This window comes from Macaca fascicularis, chromosome 9 (genome assembly GCF_037993035.2).
Source record: "Macaca fascicularis isolate 582-1 chromosome 9, T2T-MFA8v1.1".
Taxonomy (NCBI): Eukaryota; Metazoa; Chordata; class Mammalia; order Primates; family Cercopithecidae; genus Macaca; species Macaca fascicularis.
This window is the reverse complement of record NC_088383.1, coordinates 76,103,579-76,117,035: the sequence shown is the minus strand read 5'-3', so window position 1 is coordinate 76,117,035 and position 13,457 is coordinate 76,103,579. Positions and strand designations below refer to the sequence as shown.

Below are 13,457 nucleotides of genomic sequence, written 5' to 3'. Positions count from 1 at the left end.
CTGGCCACTGCACCCCAGCCTGGGCGACAGAGCGAGACTCCGTCTCAAAAAAAAAAAAAAAAAAAAAAATCATGAAGCCCGAATCCCACCATCAGAGACTCTGATTTAATAGGCATGGGGTGTGGTCAGGACATGGAGTTTTAAAAGCCTGCCCAATGATTTGAATGCACAGCTAGTCTGAGCACCACTGGTCTTCTCAGTGAAGATTAATGAGAGAATCTGGTGAACATTTTTGCACAGTACTTCTATTCTGGGTGCCACCCTCCCCCGACTTGCAGAGTTGACCAAAGCTAGCAGGAGTGGGGCTGACTGCCTACCTGGCCTAGGGAAACCTGCCTCATTACCTTACACTGTTCTCTCCACCCCAAAGGGGTTTCCTTCCAACCAAAGTTATGCACTTCAGCCATAATGTTCCTGTGGCTTTCTATCCCCCTATAGCTATGTGCAAAAATCTCTCCCTATGCAAAGCACTGTCCTGAATAGTCTGCAGCAAGACTACTTGGGTTGGAATCCTGGCTCAGATGGAGTGACCTTGGCCAAGTTATTTAATCTCCCTGTGCCTTGGTTTCCTCACCTGAGGAGAATAATAGTATCTGCCTCATAAAGTTGTCATGAGGATTAAACAAGAGCATCCTTGGAAAGTGCTTAGAGAAGAGCTGGGTGTGCAGCAAATGGTCACTAGCACACGGGACAATGCCAGGAGCTCTGTGAGAGCAGGGAGTGTGTTTGTTCTATTTGTGTCTCGAGCTCAGCTCCAGCACAAAGTAAATCACTTAGTTAAAAACAGCAACTGGTGAATGAAGGAACATTTCCCAAATGCCTAAATTTAAAAGTGTCCCCAGAGTGTTGACAAAAATTGCATGCCACATTCTGGACTGAAATACAGTTATAATTAAGCATTAATTGGGCTGTACTTTGGCCCACTTCCTTGTTGCTGGAAGTCACACAGCACAAGATCCTGACCATGTGTATCTCAGTTGTTCCTGTAGATAGGATTTCTGACATTAGGGTCCAAAGATTGTTTATAAATCGATTCATGTCCCTGTTGTTCCTATAGACAGGATCACTGACATTAGAATCATGAGCTTTTGCTGCAGGATAGCTTAAGATGTTTTTCAGATCCCCAATTCCAGCAACCAGTCTGGAAACCCCCACAGAGGATCAGTATCACAATGAAAGCACAGCTGCTTCCTCTCCCTGTCCCATGACCTCACCCTGCACTCTTCCACCCATTAATGATCTCCATGCTTCGGCCCACTCCCAAACTGTTAAAAACTCTAATTCCAAATTCCTTGGGGTGACAGATTTGAGGTATCCTCTCATGTCTTCATTCAGTGACTCTATGATTAAACCTCTTTCTCTGCTGCAACCCAGTGTCTTGGCGTACTGACTTGCTGAGTGCATCAGGCAACAAACCCATTATGGTTACATGCCCATGTCCATATCCCCACAAGCCTTTTATTCTTTGGATAAGGCATCCTTGCAAGGCTGGGCTTGGAGATCCAGGGCATCAGGCGGCTCTCCAGCACTCTGGACAGAGACAGGGACAGGCAGTAGTGGAGAGTGGCAGTAAATGCAGCCTGGAAGTCTTTTGTTGTGTTTTATTTTTTAATTTAATTTATTTTTTTCTTTTGAGACACAGTCTCACTCTGTCACCCAGGCTGGAGTGCTGTGGTGCAATCTTGGCTAACTGCAACCTCTGCTTCCTGGGTTCAAGCAATTTTCCTGCCTCAGCCTCCCGAGTAGCTGGGACTACAGGTACACGCCACCATGCCTGGCTAATTTTTGTATTTTTAGTAGAGACGGGGTTTCACCACGTCGGCCAGGTCAATCTCAAACTCCTGACCACAAGTGATCCACCCACCTCAGCCTCCCAAAGTCCTGGGATTACAGGCATGAGCCACTGCACCCGGCCCTTTTCTTGTGTTTTAAACAAGGGTCAAAGAACTTCTTGCTGTTGGCCTGTGTGCTACCAGCAGAGCACCAACAGTATCCTGGACAGCTGGAGGTTTTGGTTCACCCAGGTTTCACCACACAGTGGTTGGCACAGAGAATGCCATTTGGGCAAAGACCAAGTGTGTGGCTTGCTACTTCCCTGCGGGTGAACACAAGTGGGGCAGGGGCTGCAAACAGGAGCTTCCTGCACTCTCGTGTCTGAAGGCCACGTCTAATTTGCACTAATTGCTGTTGACACCTGTTTGTTTAATCCCAACCTCTCCCTCAGTGCGGCTGCACAGCCAGCAAGCACTGCCTGCACTGTTTGTCTAATGACCACCTCCTAAGTGCTGGCTAACACGATCGATGCCTGCACCTACTGCTTGATGCTTGTGAGTACAACTCAGAGCTCTGCATACACCAAGCAAGGGTGTGCAGGGCAGAAGGCATGAAGCTGCTGGGCATGCAGACAAGAAGCTACCACCTCAGAGGGCAAGTTATTCTTTCATGGGACTTGTGACACTCAGCGCACAGGGGTCGGGGCAAGGCTCAGACTCTGGGAAGCTGGCTGTGCTCAGGGAGCAATCCAAACTCCATACCCAGGGAGGGGACAAATCAACATCCCTCCAGATGGGCGTGGAGCCCCAGATCCAGGGGCAGGAGAGAAGTGCCACAGGTTTGACTTTGTCCTCCCAGATGTGCCAACCCAGAGGGTCCCTGCCCAGTCCAATCCTTGTCAGGCTCGACTGTGCATCATGATTGCTCCCTCTTCCAGATACTAAGTGGCCATCTCGAATCCCTTTTACCGATGTGGTAAGGAAGACAGGGAGGGAGGGAAGGAGGAAGGATCCCCTGCCACCCCAGCACTGTTAGTCCGTTGCAGCCAGCCTGCCATTCTGTACCGGCCAGTTACTGGCTCTAATCTTTCCATGCTACACCAATGTCACTCTGAGATCTTGCCCAACTCATTGAGGTCTTGCCCAACTCTAATAGACCATGATTACATTCCACAAGCCCTCATCTGAGCTGCCCCTTACATTCTTAGAGAGCAACTACCACCATACAGAGAGCTCACTGCATGTCAGCATGGTTTGAAGTGCACTGCATATACTGACTCATTTAATCCAGTATCATCCAGAGAAGGAAATGGAGATACTGAGAAATTGAACAACTTGCTGGAAACATAAACCCACATTTCCTTGATCCCCTGCAGTTAGGGTCGGCCAGTCAGTGCCCCAGAGAGGATAGGGTGTGAGTTTCTGTCTTAGCATCCCAGGGTCCAGGCCACCTGCATTGGCCTCCCAATCCCTACTTGGCAGTCCTGCAGAATGACGTGAGCTCCCCAGTTCCACTGTGGCCTCCTGCTCTCCCATTCCTGACTATGGGAGGGAATAACTCACCTGGAGGGTTCATCAGCAGTGTTCTGAGAGTAACGGTTGGCAGCCCAGCCTGCAGCCACTGCCAAAGCCTCCCATGCTTTTGTAAGAACCTAAGTCCCCATGAATCCCTTTTTACTTAAAATGCCCACATGGTTTCTGTTTCCTGCACTTCCTGATCAGGTGTCTGGGAGATTAGGGGAAGCACAGTGGGGGAAGGTGCTTTATAACCAGGAGGTATCAGGCATGGGAAGGTTAGTCATCATGATCTACAAACCAGGACATAGAGGGGCCCCTTTACATATGCAGACACTTACACGGGGGGAGGATCAACAATCCTCTTGAAGTCCATGAAGGATTTTATGCTTTATAAAATGCGGTGTGTTCATTAATTTCATCTTATCCTCTGGAGAGGGCTGTGAGGATATAGGTAAGGACTATCTTCCTATTTTTCAGATTTGAAACTCAGTCTCTGTTTCCAGTTAATCGACCTCACACAGATGGTGTTGAAGCTGGGACTCAGACACAGACCTGCAGCCTCCCCACACAAGCTCCTTTCCATCATCCTTATAGTGGTAAGTGGGGGATTCCTCCTGTCAGTTACCCTCTCTGCAGAAACTATTTGTCCCCACTCTGTGAGCCACAATGGGACCCAAGACTGAGACCTGAAATGACGGAGCAGCATGCTTCCAGGTGTGTGCATGGGGAGAAGAAGGGGTGGGGGGGATCTGGGGGACCAGGGAGGGTGTGCCACAACTCTGCTGGGGGCTGGACGCTCAGAATCTTTCAGAAGGCCAACTATGGCAAACCTTCCCTGGCCAGCTGCCTCTGGCCCTGGGCCCTGCAACCATTGGCTAGCCTCCATCATACCTCTGAACAGTGCCCTCTGGTTCCTCTGTCCTGGCCCCTGGGTGCATGCAAGAAGTATATGCAACAAGTGGTCCCATGGGTTAGAGGGCCTTCAAGGAGTGAGCAGGCAGCATGTGGTCAGGACTCCAGGTGGGCTGAGTGGCAGGTGGTGGGCTAAGGCAGGATGTGATCACAGTGACGCTGCCTCCAGACCCGATTCCAGTGGATGGCACTGTCCTCCCCACTCTGCAGATGAGGAATTCGCAGAGAGGAGGAGGCCTGCTCATGCTAATGTTGTGTGTGGGGCTTCAGACCTTTGCCTTTCTTACTACAAAATTCTGAGACACCAAGGATAAGGAAGGGAGGAAAGGCAACAGTTGAACGTGGAGAGTGGTCAGGATTGAGCGGAGTTTGATTCAGAGGCTCTCTACCCTGCAGGGAGACACAAGTCATCAGGAGAGAAGCAGAAGGATGTGTAAGAGGGAGCCCTGGCTTCTGCTTCTGCTTCTGTTTTTGTTTTGTTTTGTTTTTTGAGACGGAGTCTTGCTCTGTTGCCCAGGTTGGAGTGCAGTGGTGTAATCTCGGTTCACTGCAACCTCTGCCTCCCGGGTTTATGCCATTCTCCTGCCTCAGCCTTCCGAGTAGCTGGGACTATAGGTGCTCGCCACTACGCCCCGCTAATTTTTTGTATTCTTTAGTAGAGACGGGGTTTCTCTGGCTAACACAGTAGAGACTGTGTTAGCCAGGATGGTCTCGATCTCCTGACCTCGTACTCCACCCGCCTCAGCCTCCTAAAGTGTTGGGATTACGGGCATGAGCCACCGCGCCCTGCCTCTGCTTCTGTTTTCACCATGGGAGTCTCCCTTTCTTTTTTCTTTTTTTCTTTTTTAATTGTTGTTGTTGTTGTTGAGACAAAGTTTCCCTCTGTCACCCAGACTGGAGTACAGTGTTGCAATCATAGTTCATTGCAGCCTTGAACTCCTGGGCTCAAGTACTCCTCTTGCTTCAGTCTCCTGAGTAGTTGGGACTACAGGTGTGTACCACCATGCCTGACTAATGGTTTTTAAAATACTTTTGTAGAGATGGGGGCCTCATTATGTTGCTTAGGCTGGTTTTGAACTCCCGGCCTCAAGCGATCCTCCTGCCTTGGCCTCATAAAGTGCTGGGGTTACAGGCGTGAGCCCCCAGGCCTAGTCAGGCGTCTCCCTCTCTGTGTCATCCAGGCTGAAGACAGGCAGGCAGTCCCAGGGGACACTGACAAGACTTTTGTGACCATGTTTCAATCTGCCTTATGAGCCCAAAGGAAGTTCTGAGGGCGGCTGGCACTGACAGGTCAAGGCACCCTCCCTGGCAAGCTGGGAGGTCTGAAGCCTCCCACTATGCCACTGTCTGGCCTGGCAGGAGGCAGAGCTTTGGGTCCAGAAGCATTTGTTTCGGCCAAGATTCCCTACTTCCTGCTGACCCCATTCTACTGAGGGTTGGTGGGTCCATAGGATGGGCAGCAGGCCAGGTGTTGGCACAGTCCTTATTAAATGAGGACTTACTATACAAACAAATCACCAGGGATTCTTGCTCAGGTGCAGATTCTGACTCAGGAGGTATGAAGTGAAACCTAAGGTTCTGCATTTCTAACAGGCTTCCGGGATGCCCATGCTGCTGGCCTATGGATGCCACTTTGAGAACTGAAAGCCCAGGCAGAGCTCCTCAGGCTTCAGCATGCATGTGAATCAGAAAGCGGGGCATTGGGGGGCAGGTATTACAACAGACTGCTGCCCCCTCCCGGAGTTTCTGATGTAGGTCTGGGGCGAGGCCAGGGAATGTGCATTTCTAACCAGTTCTCTAGCAATGCTACTGCTGCTGGTCCTGGGACCACACTTTGAGAAATATCGGCTGGGATAGTAAGAGGTGAAACAGGACAAAGACAGAATTAAGTAAATGCAGCCCAAAGCATCCTATATGACACATACTTTTCCTCTTAAAAGTGCTGTTGGCTGGGCGCAGTGGCTTGCGCCTGTAATCCCAGCACTTTGGGAGGCCGAGGCAGGCAGATCACTTGAGCTTAGGAATTTGAGACCAGCCAGGGCAACAAGGCAAAAACCCATCTCTACCAAAAATACAAAAATTAGCCGGGCATGGTGGTGGGCGCCTGTGGTTCCAGCTACTTGAGAGGCTGAGGTGGGAGGATCACTTGAGCCTGGGAAGTCGAGGTTGCAGTGAGCCAAGATCATGCCACTGCACTCCAGCCTGTGTGACAGAGCGAGACCCCATCTCAAAGAAAAAAAAAAAGTGTTGTAGTGTTGTTACTCTATTTAATCAATTCTTTTTTGTTTTAGTTTTTTGTCTCACTCTTTGGCCCAGGCTGGAGTGCAGTGGTGCAATCACAGCTCACTGCAACCTCAACCTCCCAGGCTCAATTGATCCTACCACCTCAGCCTCCCGAGTAGCTGGAACCACAGGTTCACACTACCACACGCGGCTAATTTTTGTACTTTTTGTAGAGATGGGGTTTTGCCATGTTGTCCAGGTTGGTCTCAAACTCCTGGGCTCAGGCAATTCTCCCACCTTGGCCTGCCAAAGTGCTGGAATTACAGGTGTGAGCCACCATGCCCAGCTTAAATTCTTAATGAAGACTTGTTTTCCTCTAATCTCTTGTATTCTCTGGAGCAGTGGGTGCATAGGAAAAAACAAAACAAAACAGAGAACTGAGGGTTATGGAAAGTTAAATTCCAGCTTAACTGAAATACTATCCCTTACTGGGCAAAATGAATTCTCTCAAATATGTGATGTTTGTCTTCACCCTCACATGTTCTGGGACTGAATTGCTAAGCAGCACCAAGTGCCGGTGAGCAAGTGGTGAGGCCTCGCTGTCCCGCATCCACCTTCAAGTCATGTGTGTCAGCTACTGGGGTGAACGAGCTGACTGCCCCCACCAATCATGTCCCCATGTCATCACTCAGACTACATGCCTCCACCTCCTTAGAAACCCTCCCACAAGGACACAAGGACAGCTACCCTCCCACTGAGAGTCCTCTCCCTAGCTCTCCATGGCACATCTGCCCTCCCCTATGCCTGTGACCAGGTGCTATTTAGCTATCTAGTGTCTGCTGACACTAATACCTGTAAGCTACTTGAGGTCGAGACTTGCATCTCATTCATCTCTGCAGCCTCTCCTTCTCCAGAGATGACATTTCCCACGTGGTCTTATTTATAAATACTTAAAAACTTCCATACACCACTTTCTGATTTGAAAAATATAGGAACCATCTCATATCCCAGAAACTTATAAATGGCTCTTGTCTGAACAAATATTCCAAGCTACGAACCCTTTTCTTCCTCTTGCAAGTGCCTAGAGTAAACAACTGTGTCCTGGCAGGCCAGTCCCCAAGGACCCCGGAAGCCTCTCATCTGGGCGGGAGACACCTGCTGCTGTGTGTCTGCCAGGGAGTCAGCTGGGAAAGGGAGAAGCCCCTTGGCCCGCTCTGCTTCCCTTTCACCTGAACCGGGCCCAGACCTTCAGACCCAGGGGATTTGGCCACAGGCAGAGAAAATGGTAAGACACGAGAAAAGACTTCCAGACTGAGAGCATGGGCCATGTGGGGTGGGTGAAGGGGAGGGATGAGAGGAGGAAGGCTGTATAATGTGGTTGGGGCATGAGCTGGGGAGGATGGGTGGCTGAGTTGGCTGAGAACAGACCCCCAAATCTCTGCAGGACAACTCATAAGAGCAGCTTTCAATATTTTTTCATCATGACTAAGAGTAAGAAATACCATTTTTCATCACGTCCCAGGAGATAGATAGATAGAGAGATAGAGAGATAGAGAGATAGAGAGAGAGATAGATAGATAGATAGATAGATAGATCGATCGATCTGTGCATGCACATAGTAAAACTGAAATTAAAAGTTACAACATAGTAATTACCATTTTATATGTGATGATGTACTCTGACATTTTCTATTTTATTGCATTAAAAAATTGCTGGTCTCAACCCACTGACTTGACTTAACAATTCACTAGCAGGTCATAGTATGCAACTTGAAAAACTGCCCTATCCTGTCTCATTTATTTCAGAGGAGCTTCGAGGCTTTGGAATTCCTGCTCTACACAATGCTCCCACCCAGCTGAGCGCCTGCTGTATGCCGCACACCATGCCCAATGCTGGCAGACGTGGGGATGGCAGAGAAGGGTCACACACATAGACCAGAGGGCCGTGTGCTAAAGGTGGCAACAAAGGCATCCACGTGCCACACAGACCGGAAACCTGAGGGCATTAAGCTACCAGTGAGCACCAAGGTCAGGCACCACCTCCCAGTGGTTGGTATCAGAAAGCAGACAGAAGTATCCTTGTCCCTCTCAGCCTCCATGCCCTGTTGAGATCCCAACCTCCCCCCTTCTCTCCCTGAGAATGGCTCAGAGGGTGGAGGAAGATCACATGGCAGCTCTATTTGGAAACACGAGGATGACTGAGTTGATCCTGGCAGCCGCCTGGATGCTGAGAGCCTCCATGGCTTTCCAGCGCCAGGCTGGGGACGCTTTGGGGAGGTCCCTTTAGAGTGGCTGTCATGATTCACTTGGGGGCTTGTTTCAGAGCTGCCTGTTCCCCACTTACTAAAGCTTTAACGGGAACTCATGCATCTCAAATTTATTTCTCATAAAAATTTTGTTTTATTTTTTCCACCACCCTCTAAGCATTCTAGAAGGAAAAAATAAGCCACTCTGAAGGCATCCTAAGCTTCTACAATCATCCCAGTGAGGTGCTGCAGGAGCTCAGCTACAAGTAGCAAAGAGTGCAGAACTATTTCCATAATGGAAGACCGTGCAGCCCTACCTTCGTTGCTGTCACTGCAGCCCCTCCTTCCTCCAGCAGGCTCTTTCATTCTCACCTCCCTCCAGCCTGGGGATGAAGGCTGTGGCCTGGCTCTCCTGCTGGTTTGGGAGTTGAGAAGCCACTCAGATCACTCGGATGGATCAGGGAGAAGTAGAAAATAGAAGCAGGGAGACTCCAGCAAGGAAACAGTGGCTGCCTCCATATGCCCCCTCTCTCCAGCTCGGGGGCAGGGGAAGAACAACCAAGGCCTCCTGCAGTGGACAGGGACCTGGGATCAGTCAAGCTCTTTCAGGAGCAGCTGGCCACTTGAGGTAAGCCAGGAGCCCCTCCTGGACAGGGGCAGCCCCTGGCTTCTCCATATCACCCAGGCGTGGCCGAGGCCGGGCAGCAGAGGCTCTATCCCAGGCTGAACTGACTGGGAAACACAGCCCAGTCACTGATGTCTCTCTTACCTGACCAGGTGTGTGATAGGCACTTGGCCATGAAGGCTTAGAGCTTTAGTTTCTACCTGTGTCAAAGGGAGACCATCACCCTGTGGATGTGGGACGGCACATGACCATTCTTGGTAAGATGTAAGATGCTTCCACATGTCGAAATTATTACTGACATTCTGCAGAAAAGCAGAATATGTCTATGCAAGAGGAGCCAAAACAGCCGATCTTTGCTCTGTGGCTGTGCCTGCTAAGAGATATTGTCTGCCTTTTAGAAGGGTAAGGACCAGGAGATCTGGACCATCCTTGCTGCCCACTTTGGTGCAAGTCACTTCTTGGACTGCAGCCGACATAGATACCCACTTGACCTGCTCCCCTACCTGGGGAAAAGCCACCTTCTTATCTTGAACTACCTTTTGGGGGTGGGGGATAAGCTTCATCTGAAAGATGAGAGGGCGCTGAGATTCACAGAGCTGCTGTGAGCCTTCCAAGGCCACAGTTAGGATATGGGGAAGCCAAAGCCGGTGCTGGTGAAACCCACCTGTCCACCCACTGCACACCCAGCTCTGGTCTCGCTCAGTTACTGCCCCATTTGGATGAGCAGCAGAAGGAAGCGGAGGCATCAGGAGGGGTCACAATGAACAGAGACAGGAGAGGAAGGACCCAGGCAAGAAGGGCCTGGCCAGGAATGCAGGGGGCGAGGGGCTCAAAAGCAAGCCCCTGGGTGGGCAGGACAGCACAGGAGGGAGAGCTGCACAGGCCAAGGCACTTCTGGGCAGGCTGCTTCTGCTTAGAGACTACTCAGAGGCCCCAGTGACCCAGGAGCCAATCCAGGGGCAAGACACTTGAGGACTCTGGTCTTGGGAGCATAAGATTGAACCAGAGCCCACCCCCAGGGGCTTCCCAGAGTCCAGGCAAGAGAAGTCCATCCTGGGCACAGGGCTGTTCTGGAATCACATATTCCTGTCCTGGCACCGCGGCAGTGTCACTGTACAACCCGATGCTCTCTCATGATGTGTTTGGGCCTCGGTTGATTCATCTATCCAAGGAAACATCCAGAACCTCAAAGGTCAGCTGGTCTCACCTCCCACCCAGCCAGGGTCAGAGTCCTGCCTGTGGCACCTCTGACAGACGGGCACTCGCCATCACATGAGGCAGGCCATTCCCCATCAGATGGGCCGAAACTACTAGGACCCATCTGATGGAGAATAGCTCTCACCCTGCCTGGGCCAGGAAGGCATAGAGGAAGCCCTAGGCCATAGAGGGAGCCCCACACAGGGCTGATTCCATGTTTATTTGCACTAGAGGAGGGGTCACCCTCCTACCACTGCCCAGGGCCTACCACCTGTCACTCCAGCTGAGGTTGCCTGCTGCTGACTTTGGAATGGAAGGCTCTCCCAGCAGAAGCCTGGGCCTCAGCAAGGGGTCAGGAGGTACTGGCTCCTCTCTCAGAGAAATGGCCTCATGTTGCTTTTAATCAAATGGCATAATGGCTATAAAAGGGCTTAAGAAAATGAAAGCATAACTGAAGGGGGTTATGATGAACATCACTGGCGAGGCCATGTGAGACAGGATGAACTGGGGCCAAGCCACCGAAGGAGGGTGCTGCGGAGGGGAGGGCACGCAGAGACCCCACTCAGTGCCCAGGTTCTCTGGGCAGGTTGGACCACTAGCTGGAGTTGAGGCGCGGCTCTCTGAGGTCCTAATGAGACAGAAGACACATAATTGCTGCAAGAGGAAGGAGGGACAGCTTCCTGACCTCAGCAGAACCCACCTTCCTGGGGTTTGCTGTTTGCAGAAGGCACCTATCAGACCCCTGGTTCCCTGGTGGTGAGGGCCCTGGCGGGCTGGGCTGACAGGGAGCAGTGTGTTTGTTCTGGAAGGCATAGAGAGGCTGTGCTGAACATGGCTGTCTAGTGGGCCCTGCTCACCCCTATGAAGAGGTCTCTGTGAAGCCAGGGGACTCAGGGAGGAAAAAGCACACAGCGGGCCAGAGCCGAAGGGTCTGAGACAGCCTAGGCTGGCAGGTGAGATCTGGAGAGGGAGAGCTTGTGGTCCACAGTGGCCTGGCTAGTTCACAGCTACACTGTGGTGAAAGCCAAGGCCATCTACCTGCCAGGGAATGCCAGTGTCCCACCCAGCACCCAGCAGGTGACAGGGCCTCAAAATGTGTACCTTCCCAGGCCCCATGTCCTTTGCTTAGGCATCTCAGACAGAAGGCCCAAGCTTCTCCTCCCGCCTGTGAAGGTCAACTCCAGAGCCCTGTGCCCTGTGAGCGCCTCGTGCAGCAGCCCAGGGCCAGGTGGGCCAGGCCCACTCACCTACGATCTCGTTCTCCTCCAGGTTGATGGTCTCCAGCGCCGGCAGGGCGGTGAGCTGCTCAGGGAAGTCCTGGAACTGGTTCCGGGACAGGTCAATGGCCTTGAGGTGCTGCAGGGCACTGACTTCGCTGGGGAGGCGGTGTAGGAAGTTCCCCTCCAGGCGGAGCTCTGCCATGTGCAGGGAAGGAGAGAGAACAGGATGAGGAGGGGGACACCCCGAGACCACAGTGACTGCCCGCTGTGGCTCTCACCCTGCCGGGGCCAGAAAGGCATAGAGGAAGCCCTAGGCCACAGAGGGAGCCCCGCACAGGACTGATTCCATGTTTTTTTGCACTAGAGGAGGGTCACCCTCCTACCACTGCCCAGGGCCTACCACCTGTCACTCCAGCTGAGGTCGCCTGCTGCTGGCTTTAGAATGGAAGGCTCTCCCAGCAGAAGCCTGGGCCTCAGCGAGGGGTCAGGAGGTACTGGCTCCTCCCTCAGACAAAGCTTCAGCTCCAGGCCCTGATGGGGCAGGTCAGGATGGGCAGCCTCTCTCCCTCGGGGCTCCCCATACTCCATTTAGGGGACACCACTCTCCATGGCCCTCCCTGCTCAAGGGGCCACCAGGGGCAGCCACATTCTTTCAGTGTCATGTGCCCCTTCTCCCCTGGCCAACCACAGCTGACCCAACGTGGGTGGGTTCCTGCTCTGAGAGCAGCCGCTCTGAAAGTTGGCTAGCGACACATGTAGGGACCTGCGTTGGAAGGTAGCTGGGTCGGGGGAGTCCCTCTGCTGGGAACCCCGCTGAGGCAGTGCCAAGAGATGGGGCCAGATATAGTGTGGGCTGAAGCTGAGATGCTGCGATTTAGTGACAGAAGCCGGGTGCCCACAGGGCCCTGTGCAGGGAGGAGAGCTGGGGGGCAGGAAGCAAGGGCGGTAGGTGGCAGAGGAGCACAGCCCAGGGCTGACGGGAGGAGGACCTGGGGTCCCCATGCTTGGGTACACACCTGCCATGCCCCTGCTTTCACTGTTCTTCCTTAGGACGTTATTTAATCCCCACAGAAAGGACATCGTCTCACCTGTAGAAAGGAGCTAACATCACAATGCCTATCTCTAGGGCTGTGAGAAGATTAATCTGTGAACACAGGTGAAGCAGCATGACAGGGAGAGGCAGAGCTGAGGTCCTAGGGGCTGCCCAGTCCCCGTCCAGGTGTGGCCTTACAGTGAGTCTCTCCCCACCCTGTCTGACCCGAGGGAAACTGAGGCCCAGAAATGCTGAGTAACCTGAAGAATGTCCCCCAGTTCTTCTCCCAGGGCTGGCTTTGTGGGCATGGGGCCAGTATATTCACACGAGGTCTCACGATCAGAAGGGCCCCACACTTGGGGTGGAATGCCCTGTATGGCCATCTTGAAAGTCTTAATAATTTTATCCTTCAACCTGTATTTTGTCAGTGGAGCTGGGTCATGGAGTCTGAGCTCGCACATGATCCAACCTCCTACTGCCTCCCCAGGATGGCTGCCGGCTCTCCCGCCTGGCCTCCGCCTCCCCATCCCCGCTCTGCAATGACACTGCAGCCCTCCACCTCAGCAGGGAGGGTCACAGTCAGGCGTGCGTTCCATGTGTCTCAGTGTGGAGCACGTAGGCAGCAGCTCTCCCTCACCCTCACTCAGGGCCCCTGGGGCTTAGCAGGAGTGAGCCTCTTACCCACCCCTGAGCTAGGTACTGGGCAGGTCCT

At 52.4% G+C, this 13,457-nt stretch overlaps 1 protein-coding gene across 20 annotated transcripts in view; it reads right to left on the bottom strand.

The window, feature by feature from the left end:
• The window catches only part of LRRC20 (leucine rich repeat containing 20), an 86,970-nt gene that overhangs the window by 17,057 nt on the left and 56,456 nt on the right, over nucleotides 1–13,457 (bottom strand). For all 20 annotated transcript variants that reach the window (XM_074001911.1, XM_074001909.1, XM_005565631.5 and 17 more), the window contains one exon: nucleotides 11,740–11,907. In XM_074001911.1, the coding sequence (XP_073858012.1) occupies nucleotides 11,740–11,907 (168 nt within the window). The remainder of the gene's footprint in view (nucleotides 1–11,739; nucleotides 11,908–13,457) is intronic.